General features: G+C 41.7%; 1 protein-coding gene across 1 annotated transcript in view; it reads left to right on the forward strand.

The window, feature by feature from the left end:
• Positions 1 to 18,141, forward strand: part of slc6a11b (solute carrier family 6 member 11b) — a 186,711-nt gene that overhangs the window by 66,458 nt on the left and 102,112 nt on the right. The window contains exon 7 of the mRNA XM_059944061.1: positions 7,920 to 8,054. Within this exon, the coding sequence (XP_059800044.1) occupies positions 7,920 to 8,054 (135 nt within the window). The remainder of the gene's footprint in view (positions 1 to 7,919; positions 8,055 to 18,141) is intronic.

Consider the following 18,141-nt stretch of genomic DNA (forward strand, 5'->3'; position numbering starts at 1 on the left):
CCGTCTTCAACTTGGCTTTCCTGCTGTGGTTCAGCTATAGCTCAGCAACAGCCCTCTTCCCTCTGAGTTAGTAGATTGTAAATTGAAGTCCCAGTTGAAAATACAAAATGTTTTCACCTAATCTTCTGGTGCTGTCTTGTTAGAAGTTTTGTAAAATCGATCGTGATACAGTTCTGGCTTCTGTCTGGAAGGAGTTTGTACATTCTCCCTGTGACCATGTGAATTTCCTCTGGTTGTGTCCTCATTCAAAAGACAAATGGATTAGGGTTAGTACGTTGTAGGCATGCTGTGTCGGAGCCAGGAACATGGCAGCAGTTTGTGGGCTGTCCCTGTCACGTCCTGGGATGTGTTGGTCATTGAAATACAATGCATTTCGCGATGTTTTGATGATTACCTATTCCCCATTCCATCTCCTGGGAGATGCCACACATGTACCGATGTGGTAGTAGAGCTTTGAAAATATATTTACAAAATGCAGACAATTCCTGGCTTCTTTTTCTTAAAGTCCTAAGTTAGGGATGAGGCTTTTATTAACTGGATATACATGGAGGAAAATTTACACTTTGTTCATGTTGTAATTTAGAAGCAGCTTAGCTGGAGTTGAAACAAGTTCCTGGCTGTTAGATCTGGAGACGGTGTTGGTATTGGTTTATTATTGTTACATGTACAAAGATACTGTGAAGAGTTTGTCTTGCCGATAGAGATCAAATTGTCACTCAGTGTATTGATGTAAAACAAGGTGAGAAAAGAACAATGCGGAATAAAGTTCAGGGCTAACAACCCCAACTGGTCAAACAAACTGTTACAGAAACAGCAGTGAAGAAAACCTACATGCAATGGTATTCTGGAGTCTCCATCCGGGACATACGTGGCTGAGGCTCATGAAAACCATGAGGAAGCTACTGGCATGCTGAAAGAAGCCCTGAGAACCACCGAGATGGCCAAGGACAGAGAGAGATGGAGGACCTCCATCGCTGCCCCAACTCCAGCAGATGTAACGTGCAGTGAGTCCGTCAGAATAAAGTGTAAAATCTACATAGAACGTGCAGTGCAGGTAAACTGGAAGGGTTCTTTAGAAGTCAAGAATGAAGTGAAAAGCTTACGGTTACAGCCATTTTGTTGGATGTTCGTGATAGTACAGGTCAGACAGAGTCAACCTGTACCAGCAAATAAGTCAGGTAAAAAACTTACGAAGGAACTTCAGCGCATGATTTCTTTTTGTATTGCAAACTGCTCTGAAGCAATTTACCTAAGGAATCTGTGAACACGTACTGATTCACACTTCCATCTTTGCAGACAAAGGAACTGCAGAGGCATAGAATCAAATATAATACAATTCACTGAAAGTTTCCATATAAACAGATGACTATAGAAACATACACTCATTGGCCACTTTATTAGGTACACCTGCTCATTAATGCAAATACCAGCCAATCAAGTAGCAGCAACTCAATGCATCAGTGCAGGCGTAGTCAAAAGGTTCAGATGTTGTTAAGAGAAAACATCAGAATAGGGAATAAATGTGATCTAAGTGATTGTTGGTACCAGACGAGGTGGTTTGAATATCTTAGGAACTGCTGATCACATGGGATTTTTATGCGCAACTGTCGCTAGAGTTTACAGAGAATGGTGCAAAAAAAAACAAATAAAAAATATTCAGTGAGCTGTAATTCTGTGAGCGAAAATGCCTTGTTAATGAAAGAGGTCAGAGGAAAATGGTCAGACTGGTTCAAGCTGACAGGAAAGTGACAGTAATTCTTTCAATATTTTTATTCTTTTCTGCATAAAGGAATACAGAGTACAAAAAGATATATATTGTAAGTCAAAAGAAAAAAAAGTATCAAATATATTGTATTAAAATACAGTTACAATCACAAAACCCTGTATTCATAAAAATTAAATTAAATCATAATAATCTAAACCCACTACCAAAGTCAGAGCTGTTAGGAAAAGCAAGGAAAAAAGGAAAAAAAAACCCTTATCATATAATAAAATATATTATTAGTCACCATCTGTACTCTTACAATGAATCAAAGGTTTTGAAAATAACTCAAAAATGGTCCCCACAATGTATAAAAATCTTGGCTGGATTCAAAAACTGACGGATCTTCTCTAAATTTAAGCATGACGTAACATCCCGTAACCATTGAGCATGAGTAGGCGGAACATCATCCTTCCTTTTAAGCAAGAGCACCCTCCTAGCTATAAGAGAAGTAAAAGCCAAAATATGCAAATCAGGTGTCTCCAAAATAAAGTCTTTTCCTCCAACAATACCAAATAATGCGGTCAAAGGGTTAGGCTTAAAATTTACCTTGAAAAGTATGGAGAAAGTTTGGAATACTTCCTTCCAGTATCTTTCAAGGCAGGACACGACCAAGACATGTGAATTAATGAAGCTTCTCCATTATTACATCTATCACAGAAAGGAGATATATCCGAATAAAAACGAGATAGCTTATCTTTAGACATGTAAGCCCTATGAACCACCTTAAATTGTAAAAGGGAATGACGGGCACATAACGACGAAATGACAGTAACTCAAATAACACACATTGCAACAGAGGTGTGTAGAAGAGCATCTCTGAGGATTCACTTCAAGTTTGAACGATAATAAAAGCAACCATCTGGATGTTGATTCAATGTAACATTATTGTTCAGCACTGAAGCTGAATTGATGGCACTTCACCATAACACTGCACTAGCCTATTCTTTTGAAGTAAACTTAGAGAGATACAAGTTCCCTTTGTAAATCCAGAGGATTCCGGTTAGTGGGCCATGGGATAATCAGGGCAGCTGCTTATTTGGGACAACTCTTAAAGAGCAAAAACAAACTGAGAAAATAGCCGCGATTCCCTTCATTTATTTGGGACGCTATGCCACTTAATTGGGACGAGAGTCTGTTATCAAACAACTTCTAATTCTCGTCAGTGACATGCACTTGTGTGGCCATTAAATACTACACCGTGCTTAAAGTGAACAGTTCTTAAATAGCATCAGTTGCGTGTGTTTGTGTTCAAAGAGCAGTGATTTTTGTCACTGATAGTTGGCGAGAAATAAGCAGTAAGACAATTCAGAATTGTTTTGCTCACTGCGATTTCAAGCAGTCGGACTCGGAGATGCCAGTAATGGCTGGGAGTGAAAATGAAACGATTTCACAACTTCAGCAATTTAGGAACTACAAAGAATTTGAAATGATCGACAATTATCTTGAATGTTACAATGAAAATGAAGATCTGACAGATGCAGCCATTGAAATTATTGTATGTAGGCAGTCTGTTATCTGCACAACTGTCTGCACTGATTTTGTTCATTTATGGTCAATGAAAAGTACAAGGCAGCATACACTGGATGAACTCCTCCATCAATAACTATTAGGAACTAGTACATAATTTTTAGTACTGTGATGGCATTGACAGTATTCTAATTTATTCTGTATTTGACTTTAAACATATACAGTACTTTTTTACTCAGTTATCCATTGGTTTGTCTTTTTATATGTTTTTAACTATTTCCACAAAACTTCAGCTAATTGGGTCAAAATGTACTGGCCCTGATGTGTTCCAATTAACAAGAATTCACCTCATTAGATCGGTTATTTGGTCATTTGTTCGTTACAGGGAGTAGCCCTTTGAATTTGCTCTTATGTCCTGGTGGATTATTTCCAGCAGAGGAAATGAGAAACGTATGTTCAAATAGTACTACAAAATAACTGACGCTGTCGATAATTCTGCACTAGTTGGCACTTCGCTGTCAGTCTTCTGCACAGAAGCTATAAAAAACTCGTGGCTGGAAAGTTTTGCTGGAGTAGACAGATTTAGTTTTGAGGGTGGTTTGAGAGAAGTGGGACCTGATAACAGGGTAGCAGGGCATCTGGGTGAACAATGAATCAGCAATGCATTTTTCAGAAGAAGAGTAAATTGGAGCGTATAAAGCCAACATTAAATCGGGTGTAAAAATAAAAGGATGTATGGGGTAACTGGATTAACCGAAAAAGAAAATAATTTAGAAAACAAAATATAAAGATATAATATAATATATAGTATGTGGTGCTGTAAATGGACTTTGATAATAAAATTTACTTTGAACTTTTGAACTTTAGCTACATTTCCATTACATTTGCTGTATCTTTTTTGAAATTCAGCAACTGTCATAATAGTTGGTTATTCGAATGATCTCTGTATTTTCTAAACGTAGATGCCAATTGATCTAAAAGTCATTAAAATTAATAATTAATAACCTATTAGTTGGAGCAAAGCTGTCATAAAATGAATTGCAAGCCAGCAGTTTGTTATCTGAAACAGATTAATTGTGCTGCACTTGGATATTGTCATTGGGTTGTTGAACTTGGTAATCAATAGTCCAAAACCTGTTTATCATTTAATTAAGAGGTACATTTTATTTTATACAACATTGAGCAGTGTGACTTGATATATGGTGCCAGAAGGCAGTTTAATAAATTATATCAGTGTTCACTTTCTTGTTTAATCCCAATCAGTATTAAATATATTAACCATGATTACTAACTCATTGTAAACACTTCATTAAGAATATATAATCTATGTCTGCTGAAGAAGAACATTTTGCATAATCACAGGAGAGTCTAGGACCAGAGGGAACAGCCTCTGTATATAAGGACGTTGCTTTAGGACAGAGATGAGGAGGAATTTCTTTAGCTAGAAGGTGGTGAATCTGTGGAATTCATTGCCACAGGCAGCTGTGAAGGCCATGTCATTGGGTATATTTATAGAGCAGGTTGATATGTTCTTAGAGTCATAGAATCATTGAGGTACAGCACAGAAACAGACCCTTCAGCCCATCTAGTCCATGCCAAAACCACTTAAACTGCCTACTCCCATCAACCTGCACTGGGACCATAGCCCTCCATACTCCTACCATCCATGTACCTATCCAAAATTCTCTTAAACATTGTATCCAAGCTTGCATGCACCACTTGTGCTGGCAGTTCATTCCACACTCTCGTGACCCACTGAGTAAAGAAGTTAACCTCTCATGCTCCCCTTAAACTTCTCACCTTTCACCCTTAACCCACAACCTCTGGTTATAGGCCCACCCAACTTCAGTGGAAAAAGCCTGCCTACATTTACCCTATCTAAACCTCTCATAATTTTGTATACCTTGATCAAATCTCATCTCAATCTTTCTAATCTATTCAATCTTTCCTTATAATTCAGGTCCTCTGGATCCAGCAACATCTTTGTGAATTTTCTCTTTCATCCTTGTTCACAGCTTTGCTGTATTAAGTGACCAAAACTACACACAACACTCCTAACAAGGGCTCAGCAATGTCTCACCAACATAAAATACCATCTCCTGTACTCAATACCTTGACTTATGAAGGCCAATGTGGCAAAAGCTTTCTTTAGGACCCTATCTACCCATGATGCCACTTTCAATGAATTATGGATCTGTTTTCCCATATTTGTTCTACCATATTCCTCAGTACCCTACAGTTCACTGCATAAGACCTACCCTGGCTGGTCCAACTGAAGTGCAGAACCCTGAACTTGTCTGCATCAAATTCCATTTGCCATCTTTTTCCAGCCATTTTTCCAGCTGATGCAGATCCCTCTACAAGCCATGACAGCCTTCCTCACTGTGGACAAATGTCACACTCCTAACCTTGGTGACATTTGCAAATTTGCTGATCCAGTTAACGACATTATCATTTAGATCATAGATACAGTTGACAAACAGCGATGGACCCAGCATGTGGAGAGAATTTTCCTATAGTGGGTGAGTTTAGGACCAGAGGGTAGAGCCTCAGAATAGAAGGACAGAGATGAGGAGGCATTTCTTTAGCCAGAGGATAGTGAATCTGTGGAATTCTTTAACACAATTCTGAAAAAATTGTCACAAACTTGTCAACATTTTAGGCCCCTTATCTCAGAGAGGACGTATTATGATTGGAGCGAGTCTAGAGGAGGTTCACAAGGAAAATTCTGTGAATGAAGGGGTTAATATATGAGCAAACACGAGGAAATCTGCAGATGCTGGAAATTCAAACAACAACACACACAAAATGCTGGTGGAACACAGCAGGCCAGGCAGCATCTATAGGGAGAAGCGATGTCGACGTTTCGGGCTGAGACCCTTCGTCAGGACTAACCGAAAGGAAAGATAGTAAGACTATGCTGCCTAGCCTGCTGTGTTCTACCAGCATTTTGTGTGTGTTGTTGTTAATATATGAGGAGCATTTGGCAGCTTTGGGCCTGTACTCACTGGAATTTAGAAGAGTGTGTGAGGATCTAATTGAAACCTACTGAATGTTGAAAGAACTAGATAAGCTGAACGTGGAGAAGATGTTTCCTCTAGTGAGTGTATCCAGAACTAGAGAGCACAACCTCAAATTTAATGGGTGACCTTTTAGAACAGAAGTAAGGAGGAATTTTTTTTCTGGCCGAAGACTGGCAAATCTGTGGAATGCTCTGCCATGGACTGTTGTTGAGTGCAAGTCCGTGGGTATATTTAAAGTGGAATTTGACAGATTCCTGATTGGTTGAGCATGAAAGGATATGGTGAGGGGGCAGATGTATGGGGTTGAATGGGATCCGGGATCAGCCATGATGAAAGTGTGGAGCAGGCTTGATGGGCTGAATGGTCTAATTCTGCTTCTATATCTTATGGTCTAATGGACACAGGCAGCTGAGGAAGCCAGGCCATTGGGTATATTTAGGGCAGAGGTTGATAGGTACCTTATAAGTTAGAATATGAAAGGTTACAGGGAGAAAGCAGGTGAACGGGTTTGAGAGGGAAATGGATCAGCCATGATAAAATGGCACAGCAGACTCATTTGGATGAATGGCCTAATTCTGCTCCTACGTTTTATGGTCTTAATATCAAATGCAGAAATCCAAGACTTGCTGACGATTGTACCTGACTGACCACGAGACTCAGGAGACTGCAGATGCTGGGACCTGAAGCAACGCCCATTGAGCTGGAGGAAATGGGCAGATCGTGCAGTATTTGTCCTGGTGCAGGGTCTCGACTCCAAGCTGCAACAATTTCTTTCCTCCCCACATGACCCGCTAAAGTCCTTCCACACATTGTTTGATGAGCCAGGCTGTTCTACTGCTGGACTCACCATTGAGTTCAGTGATGGAGCAATGATTACTTGAAGGGATGGTGGGGGGGAAACCCTGGCACATCTTGCCCCCATCTTTCACCTTCAGGGCAGGCAGAAATGGCATAATCATGAAGTCTCCATTAGTTTGAATGGTGTTGCCAGTTCTGTGGAAAAGGTTTAGTAGGTACATATAAGTGTGTTATCTATATTTAAGCATGTTATTATCCATTTTACTTTCTTTACTTACTTTCAATTAATTAAATCTAAGAGCTTTCAAGTCTATCAGAGATACGTTAAAACATCTGTGACAAACAGCAAGCTGTTGAAGGCTGTCAGGACCTTTTTTGGGCATTAGGATCTACAAACTGAGGCCCACTCAGAGTAGAGAGCTCACTCTACCTAAAGGGGCACCTGTCAAGTGTAGACAGTTCAATTGTTCATCCTACTCAGGCAGAGAGTAATGGGGACTCAAGATCTTTATTTTTTAATTGATACACAGCATTGAGAAGGCCCCTTCCGGGCCTTCGAGCTGTGCTGCCCAGTGATCCTACAATTTAATCCTAGCCTAATTACGGGGCAATTTACAATGGTCAATTAACCTGTCAATAGGTACGTCCTTGGGACGTGGGAGGAAACCCATATGGAAATGGGGAGAACGTACAAACTCCTTACAGGCAGCGGGTGGAATTGAACCCGGGTCCCCGGGACTGTAAAGCGTTGTGCTAACCACTGCACTACTGTGCCAAGAGCCTGGCCCAGAGTGTCGGTCTGTTTTGCTCCTTCTGGACAGTGGTGCAAGTGCACAGAGCTCACGTGTTGTACCTTCTGTTTCTAGGTGGTGTATGTAACCGCGACATTCCCATATCTGATGCTGCTGGTTTTGTTGATTCGGGGAGTGACCCTTCCTGGAGCTGCAGAGGGAATAAAGTTTTACCTTTATCCCGACATCTCACGTCTCTCAGATCCTCAGGTAGGACAGACAAGCTCGAACATTATTTGTCAGTTCCCACTTTCGATCTTCAAGTAATGAACAGAAGATATTATAGCCCTATTATTAGGTTTGAGAACTGATGAAACAAATATCGTAAGTAATGTTTACTGAATGCACAATAAAATCAAAATGACAGGCAATTAATCATTTTTTTACAGGGTTATCGTTATTAGCACTGAAAGCCTAGCCACAGAGGAGCATAATTCTGTATAATTTTTATAAATTGTTCATAATAAGTTCCTGACAAGTGAATCCATTAATTCTCATTAAGATTCTTGCTCAGTTAGGAATTTTCTCTGACAGGGTTCTTTTGTTACTCTTGACTGTGACTAGCTATTCTGTTATGATTCTTGGAGATGTAAGTATTTTGTCCTTGTTGATGGTTTTAATTGAGTCTTAATTAGTTCGTTCCTTCATTATGTGCTGTGTCATGTGACATGGGTGATCACGGTTTTTCCATAACCATGATAGATCTTGGCAGATTTTTCTACAGAAGTGATTTGCCATTGCCTTCTTCTGGGCAGTGTCTTCAGAAGCTGGGTGACCCCCAGCCATTATCAATACTCTTCAGAGGTTGTCTGCCTGACGTCAGTGGTCGCATTTCCAGCACTTATGATATGCATGACCATCCACCACCTGCCCCCGTGGCTCCATGTGACCCTGATCGGGTGGGGGGGGGGGCGTTGCTAAGTAGGTGCTACTCCTTCCTCAAGGATGACCTGCAGGTAAGTGGAGGGAAGGAGCACTTTACACCTCCTTTGGTAGAGACATAACTCCACCCTATCACCTACTTAATTAGTAGGTTATTTAAATGGAAGAACCAGAGAGCCACTGGCAGGTAAAGTCTGTGCTTTGGCTCAGTGCAGGTTGTAGCCTGGTCAAAGACAAAGTACAATCTGATGAAATAATCCAACAAACTAAAGAAACAATTGTTCATAAATGGGCATTTAATGGTTCAAGTTCAAATTTATTGTTATTCAACCATATACACGTATACCACCAAACGAAACAATGTTCCTCCGGACCAAGGTGTACAACACAGTACATATAAGTCATACGTAGCACATAAGGTAATATTACCACAAACAACAAATAATGTGCAATTATGACACAAGTTAAAAAGTAAACAGTATGACATGCTGAGATCTGGGTGGTGGGAGCGCGTTAGACTCGTGGCACGAGGGATGAAGCTGTTTCCTGTTCTAAGATTCCTTGTGCCTAATGCTACGGTACCTCCTACCTGATGGTAGGGGGCTCAGAGAGATTGCTGGACAGATGGGAGGGATCACAGATAAAAGTATGGACTCTGTAAATGCAGCACTTGAAAAATATGTCAGATGGGAGGAAGAGATACCCCAGTGGTCCCCTCAGAAGTCCTCACAATGCTTTGCAGGGCCTTGCGAATCCCTTTCTCGACGGTGACACAGCCGGTCAGGACACTCTCAGTGGTTCTCCTGTAAAAGTGGCTAGAATGGGGGGGGTTGGGGATGAGGCTTTGCTCAGCTCAATCTGTTCAGGAAGTGGAAACGCTTCTGTGGCCTCTTGACTGAAGAGATGGTGTTGAAGGACTAGATGAAATTGTCTGCTATGTACACTGCCAGAAACTTGGCGCTCCTAACTGTTCCCACATTGGAGCCGTGTATGTGCAGAGCAGAGTGGTCGGCCTGTGTCTTCCTAAAGTCTACACTCATGTCCTTAGTCTTGTTCATGTTGAGACTCAAGTTGTTGTCCTCGCACCACTCTACCAGACGCTCTGCTTCCTCTTTACACCATCTCATTGGCATTATTGATGAGGCCAACCACTGTAGTATCATCAGTGAATTTGATGTTCCGGTTTGAACTGGGTCTAGCAGTACGGTCATACCTCAGCAGCGGGCTGAGCACGCAGCCCTGGGGAGTGGGGTGGAGGGCGCCTGTGCTCAGTGTGATGGAGCTGGAGATATCGCTGCCACCACAGACTGACAGTGGTCTTTCTGTCAAGAAGTCCACGATCCAGTTACAGCAAGAGGTGTTGAGATCTGACAGGGACAGTTTAACCACCAGCTTCTGAAGGGTGATCCTCTTGTCTAAGACATGTTTTTACCAAATGAATTAACATAGAAACATAGAAAATAGGTGCAGGAGTAGGCCATTCGGCCCTTCGAGCCTGCACCGCCATTCAGTATGATCATGGCTGATCATCCAACTCAGAACCCTGTACTTGCCTTCTCTCCATACCCCCGATCCCTTTAGCCACAAGGGCCGTATCGAACTTCCACTTAAATATAGCCAATGAACTGGCCTCAACTGTTTCCTGTGGCAGAGAATTCCATAGATTCACCACTCTCTGTGTGAAGAAGATTTTCCTCATCTCGGTCCTAAAAGGCTTCTCCTTTATCCTTAAACAGTGACCCCCTTGTTCTGGACTTCCCCACCATCAGAAACAATCTTCCTGCATCTAGCCTGTCCAATCCCTTTTGAATTTTATATGTTTCAATAAGATCCCCCCCCTCAATCTTCTAAATTAATTCATTCCTTAATTCATTAATTCATTCTTGATGATGCTAGTTAATAATTGTAATTCCTTGGGTAACTTTGGTGGAATACATCTTTATGTTTCAACTTTGCTTGATTTGCAGGTTCCTTTCTATTGGTATTTTTACTAGAATTGGTTTATTATTGTCACGTCTACCAAGATACAGCGAAAAGCTTGCCATGCAGATCAAATCATTACACAGCGTATTGAGGTAGAACAAGGTAAAACAATGCAAAATGAAGTGTAAAATGACAAACAAAGTGCAATGCAGATAAACAATAAAATGTAAAAGATTATAATGAGGTAGATATGAGATCAAGATCCATTTTATTGTGCAAGAGACTCTCTTGACCAATAATAGCCATATGAAGATTGGATAATCTTTTGCCAGGTCTCTCTTGCTGTCATATAGAAAAGCATGTGGCTTATCATCTGAAATTCCCTTCTTTTTGTGGTGATTTCTGATTTCTTTTTGGTGGCATCGCTTGTCAGCAGAGTCAAGGTCAGGAGCTGAGGGCCACTGTTACTGTAGGTCAGTCAGCGTTGTGCAGAGGGTTAATTGAAAATAAATCTGGACAGGAAGCAAATGCTTTCTCAAACTGTGCCTACTGGAAGTGACCAATGGGCTGGTTGTCTATTCTGCCTGTGGACCTTGGGTTAGTCTTCAAACATTAAAACAAGACTTCAGACTTCTTTTTAATGAGTCCATTTTAAACTGCAGACAACTGGGTCTCCCAAGGATTTGGCAGCTAAAACCATGAGGTAAAAATATTCATCTATTTGCTGATACATTAGCAGAGTGGCCCCAGCGGGTTTCTCAGCCCCCCGCTGATCTCTCTACTCCCTTCCCCCAGAACAAATACTCAGCTTTATACCCCTGCTTAGTGAGAGATTTCCTAGATGAGCCATTGGTACCTCACCCATCTATCCCTTCTTCATGCCCACCCTTGCACCACAACTGACACAGAAGTTGATAGATTCTTGATTAGTCAGGGCAGGAAGGGTTGCTGGGAGAAGACTGGAGATTGGGACTGAGGGGAAAAATGAACCAGACATGATGAAATGGCACAGCAGAATAGATGGGCCAAATGGCCTTATGCTGCTCCCTACAAATCCTGATAACATCCACAACATCTCTTACTCCTACCTATCTGCTGTCATGGGCTTCAGGCTTTTGTTAAAACAAGCTACTGTTCACATTTCTGGGCCATTTTCTCTGCCTGTTATTAATTTGCAGGCAGGAAGACTTAGTTTTCATAAAGTCTCTATGACTTACTTCAAAGAGCCTTTAAACAACAAACTGTGTTATTCATTCAGCGTATTTATTGTTATATAGTGTGTAAATATGTGCAAAATTCAGATATTGAGACGAGTGTCTTCAGGAGACCTCTAAGCCACAGTTCGTATAGCTGGAGGAAATGAAAACACTTGCAAAGGACGAATGGCAAAAGTTTAAGATTGTAGTACTCCAACACGGTCACTAAGGTTCAAAGATTCAAAGTACATGTATTATCAAAGTATATATCCAGTATGCAGTTCTGAAATTCATCTTCTCCACAGACAGTCATGAAATAAAGAACCATTTAACTAACCCATTTGAAAAAACATCAAACATCAAACCACCCCCCCCCAAAAAAAATTGTGCAAATGGCAAAAAAAAACTATGGAAAAGACAGAATATAAAAGACAAAATCAAAAGGCATATTTCAGTGCAGTTCGGCTCAGTGTTCATTATCCGCAGACTGTCCCGATTCAAATGTCGCCTAATAGTTGTAATGAAAAAGGAGAGAACAGAACAGTAAACAGAAACAAGAACACATCATAAAAACTCGATGTTAAAAACCGAATTAGACACCAAATCTACAGTCTGCGTCAATCAAACTTTGCTCCAGCACCATCCACCGACAGCATCGAGGGAGGGTGAGATATTCAGGTATTATTATTCTGAAGAGAGAGGTTACTCAGATACAAGGACCTTGCCTCAGGAGCATTGAGTGAGGAGAGCGAGAGACTGCCACATGCTGACACTTCCCTCTGGCAGTAGCGAGCAAGAGGCTAGTAGAAGACACTGAACACTCGCTCACCTAAAGTAACAGTCTCAATGGTTTCAATCTTCCTCAAAGATTGAAACGGCAAGATTAGCCAGAGATGGTGTCGATTGTGGGTTCACGCCCCGTCTCGTGGCCTTCTGACCTCCATGTCACATACCTCGTTCACAGCCTCATGGTGCCCTCTCGGAGACAGCAAAGTGCCATTAACCCGAAATCAAAACTGCCAGAATGTAGATTACAGTAGCAGAGCCATATCTGAAATAAAAAAGATGTCAAAGAAGTGAAGAGATTTGCTTCATGAACCATCTTGTGGAAGTCGCCTTTGATCGTGCAGTTCACTGGTGCCATTAGCTGTGGAAAGAGGAGGGCAGCACGAATACCTGAGAAACCGGAGTGTAGTAGATGGTGACTTACACTGAGACCAGTGATAGACATGAACCTTTGAAAGCATTGTAGTGGACTGCATTGAAATGGGCAAGTTATCAGCAAGCCACTGCATGAGAAAAACAAATTAAGAAGCAGTTAGTTAAAGATCCTACTATATGTCTGTGCAAGAGTGATCTTCCATTTTCCGGTAGCATAGCTGTTCCCTAAGTAGTCCTCCCCGTGGAACGCGTGAGTTTTCACCGCCTCCTTCGGTTTCCCTCCAAATTCCGAAGGTGCACACACAACACACGCAGGATGCTGGAACCCAGAAAGTCAGGCAGTATCTATGGAGGGGAATAAACAGTCAGTATTTTGAGCCAAGACCCTTCATTGCGACTGCACAAGTGTTCTGGCAGGAAGCTCTGCTGGGCTAGCACCAATTTCACGTTAGCGGATGCAACAACGTGTAGAATTAGTTTATACAGTTTACACATGCAGCATATATAGTCAGGGCACCCAAGAGCTTTGCACAGTACTATATTTGTCAATGTGGAGTGGAGAGTGAGCTTGAAAATCCGGCGGGAGCAAAGGATGTCGGGAATTTCGAGGGTGGAGCGCCACACGGGAGAGGTGTGAGGCAGGTGCCAGGGTCTGAGGGTGGCATGGGTGCAGGAACACCCAGCCCCGAAACACCAGGCAAGGTCATTTTATTCTAAACAATTTGCTCATTGACCATTACAGAATGTCACTCTGGTGCTCCCACTCCCATCCTTCGTCCTTCGTGTTTTTCCAATCACGATTCCCCTCTGTGTGCCCCCTTCCCGCTCTCAGTCCACAACAGAGACCCATATCAGAATCAGATTTATCATCAGATATATCATGAAATTTGTTTTTTAGTTGCAGTATTACAGTGTAATACATTACATGATTTCAGTGCAGAGCAAAAGTCTTAGCCAGGCACCCTCGCTGTATACAGTACGGTGCAAAAGTCTTAGACCCATACAGTAGATGTAGCAAGACTGCCAAAGAATTTGCACAGTACAGTTTGAGAAAGTCAGCATTCATTGTTCTCCTGGCTTGACCTCAGAAAGACAGTTGTTACTTTTCTCTAACTACTGAAGTCCTTTTAATCAAAAAACTTGAGTGTTGTTAACTTCCAGTTAGTCCTAACAATGATGGAGGAAGAGTGATTTGTTTCTTAATCTAAGCACATGCCTTGGAGTGGACGTACAGATGGTGTCCTTACTGCATCTCTCCTTGTTTGTGGAAATCACAATGGTAGGAGATGCAGTTAAGTAGCCTTGACAAATTGTTGCATTGCATTTTGTTACTGATGCACAATGCAGCCAAGGGATACCAGAAAAGAATGATCATTTTAAAGTGGTGAAGTAAGGGCTCATCAAACTGTTTTGTCCTGGATGATGTCAAGTTTCTTTGAGTGTTTCTGCTCATCCAGTAGAGAGTTTTCTATTGCGTTCCTATTTTGTGAGACTGTGTCAGATCCGTCTAGTTCAGGTGGACTTCAAACCCTGTGCAAGGTTGGTGTGGCTGGCCTCTTGCTGTTTGACATTGCATGGAGACTTCCCAGCATCTATGATCCTGTGACTTCTTCATTCTGGGTCCTTGGAAAAGATGGTCATAGCTGTTTACACTCAGTGCTTTCCACTCATGGTGAGCGGACTATATGTGAAGGCATCACAAATTTGAAAGTGAAACACAAATTTGAACTATGAACTGTAAGTATACACAGTAATTTACCGCCAACATTCTATTCTGACAGTAACAACATGCTCAGAATTAAGATTTGGTCTAAATGTTTGGCTCAATCATGTTGAATAAATTTAAATTTAATGAAGACATTTCTTGCTACTGTCAGAATGATTTACCACAGTATAGTCATGCTTAGCGTCTCTACAAAACATGAACGTAGCCTTTTTCTCTGTACTATGCCACAGCTGAGTCCTTTGGTCAATAAATTGTTTTCTGTTTATTCATTATATTATTTAATGCACAAGACAGGTTTATTTTCATTACATCATGAGGTAAACCATCTGGTTTTGTCCCAAACTATAATTATGTTTGCTCTATGTTGATCTCACCTTGAGAGAGTAACTGAGATTGAAAACAGTTGTGAGGAGTATTAGACCATGTCGGGAATCAATCTCTTCTAAATTTAAAATGATATACCTTTCAGATGAAGACAGTTAAGAAAGAAGATCATCCATATTTGGACATCTTTGGAAAGGGATAAGTGGGCTTGTGTTTATCCACTTATAATTTCCACTTAGTACTTGGGTATATTTAAAGTGGAGGTTAAGTTCTTGATGATTAAGTGGTCAAAATTTGTGGGGAGAAGATAGGAGAATGGGGTTGCTGTTGTAGGAAAGCAGCATGCATCAGCAAAGACCCTCACCACCCAGACCATGCTCTTTTCTCGCTGCTGCCATCAGGTAGAAGGCACAGGTGCCTCAGGACTCACACCATCAGATTCAGGAACAGTTACTGACCCTCAACAATCAGGCTCTGGAAGAAAAAGAGGATAACTACACTCACCTATTGAGACATTCCCACAACCAATGATCTCACTTTAAGGACTCTTTATCTTGTTATTCCATGGTCTTGTTTTATTTTGTTATTTATTTATATTTGCATTTGTGCAGCTTGTTGTCTTCTATGCTCTTGCTCTTTCATTGATCCTGTTATAGTTACTATTCTATAGATTTGCTGAGTATGCCCGCAGAAAAGTGAATCTCAGGGTTGTATGTGGTGACATGTATGTACTCCGATAATAAAATTTACTTTGAACTTTGAATTTGAAATCAGCGACTTGATTGGCCAAATAGCTTATTTCTGCTCTTATGGTCTTATCCTACAGCACTTGACAAAAAGAAACTGCATAATTTCTTTTATTACTGATAGTGATATAAAATAAGTTGCTGCTTTAAGTCAGGCATCCTGACTTGGCAAAAGATTTAGCAATACTCTGGTCTAGTTTAACAGGTTCTGATCTGCGGGGCTCACTGAGTTCCTTTGGCAGATTGTTGCTCTCGACCCCAGCATCTGTGGTTATTTGTGGCTTCTAAAAGACTTTGGACACAGAGTTTCAAGTGGCAGAAGTGAAATGAGATATCAGCGGGGTCCAGAGAGTTTTCAGTCAATTGGTGTAAATTCCCTTGGCCTGTCTGTAACAATACCCTGTCGTGATACTTGGCATTGGTGCAGAAGCGATCTGGTTTATATGATGTTGTTGCTGGAGTGAGCTCCCTCTCCTGTGCTGGTGAGAGTGAGCCTGCCTGAGATAGCAAAGTGCTGAGTGTGGACTGTAGGTCAGGGTCTCTTTAGCAGCTTTTGCTACTACTTGCATGGCGGGGAGGGGGAGGCGCCAATACTTCTGCCGCTGCTTGTGCATGGGGGAGGGGCTTGGGATTCTGATGTTTCTATCATTCGTTCTTTGGGGATGTCTGCGAAGAGTAAGTATTTCAGGTTGTAAACTGATATTCTCTGGCGTTAATTTGAACCATTTGAACTATTTGTGAACATTCCTTTTGTACACCAACCACAGCTGTCATTCAAGTTACAGGAACTGCACTCCTAACATGGTTATAGTTCAAATATTAGCTGCAAAGTGCATTTGGTGGCCTCAGATTAATGACACAAGGCCACACGTAAACAGCTGCAAAAAGCTTGTGTCACACAGAAATATCCCTCTGTTGTTCAACTCCATACTTGGAACTGGACATGAAAACTATGGCAAAGTTCAACTCAGTTTAAAGATAGACTGATATATCCTGCTGTTATTGATCATTCTTTTTGATGTTTGCCCCGTTCTCAGTTTCAGTTGCAAAACCCATAGGGATCAAAGGTCTTCTGGCTGAAAATTTTGGCTAGGTTATTGCCTTAACTATGATGGGATCTTCCTGAAAGTCATCAGCAGGGACATCTTAAGAATGAAATTGGCTGCTTGCCTACATAAAGAAATGATCACATCCTTTGCTTACAACTGAAGGACAGTGTAAAGATTGATTTATAATTCTGTGTCAAATGAACGCCATAGGTACGGTGTAGCTACGTAACCTATGCCCTACCCTACGCCAGAGCCAGACGCACACCTCTCCAAAAATGTAACTGCACATTGCGGCAACGCAGACAGCAACAACTGTGATTGGTCCACTTGGTAGCATCGCAGTTCCTCCTGTCTGTAGGCATGCTGTGCGTACACTGATGCGAAATAAATGGTTGGAGACGATGAACTGAATCGTCAAATCTACCTGCCGACATCTGAAAATATTTTAAATGAATTTCCTTGTACATGTCTCTCAGTGGCCGGACAAGCACAGAAAATTCACCCTCCTCCTGCCTCAATCCATTCAATGGTCGTACATACTATCTCCTCCAATGTTTTCTCTCTTTTCTGCGTTGCAGTAATTTCAATAAAAGTAACCCTTGTTCAATATTTATTAGCTCCAACTCCAACATGATGTGCTCATATGAGGAAATCTACAGATGCTGGAAATTCAGGCAACACACACAAAATGCTGGTGGAACGCAGCAGGCCAGGCAGCATCTATAGGAAGAAGCACTGTCGACATTTTGGGCCGAGACCCTTCGTCAGGACACAACGTCCTGAAACGTCGACAGTGCTTCTTCCTATAGATGCTGCCTGGCCTGCTGCGTTCCACCAGCATTTTATGATGTGCTCAGTCGCCATAGTTTGAAGTACATGAAGAAACTCTACACAGTGGCCTAGAAACCCCACCGCCAACTAGCGTTTTGGCGGTGAATTGCAGAGCGACGCAGACACACCAACGCACAGGTATAAATGCTCACAACGGTGCAGGCCACTTATGAAGGCTTCGGCGTAGGCTACTACACAGAAGTATTATTCAGCCTTAACGTTCTTAACGCTAAGTGGTGCTAAATACTTGAAACTGCCCTTCGCTGCACTGCAGGCCTGCTCTGAACTTTGTGACGTTTACTTCGCTATGTGCTGAACTGAGGCGGAGGCTGTGGCCTGTGCCAGCTGCTCCAGGCTTCGTGTCTGAGGACTCACTTTCATTCCAAATACTATATGATTGCTTTTATTGTTTCTCTCTCTGTACAGTGGGTGCTTGTTGGGTTTTTATATGGGTTCTTT

The sequence above is a fragment of the Hypanus sabinus genome, chromosome 19 (genome assembly GCF_030144855.1).
Source record: "Hypanus sabinus isolate sHypSab1 chromosome 19, sHypSab1.hap1, whole genome shotgun sequence".
Classification (NCBI taxonomy): domain Eukaryota; kingdom Metazoa; phylum Chordata; class Chondrichthyes; order Myliobatiformes; family Dasyatidae; genus Hypanus; species Hypanus sabinus.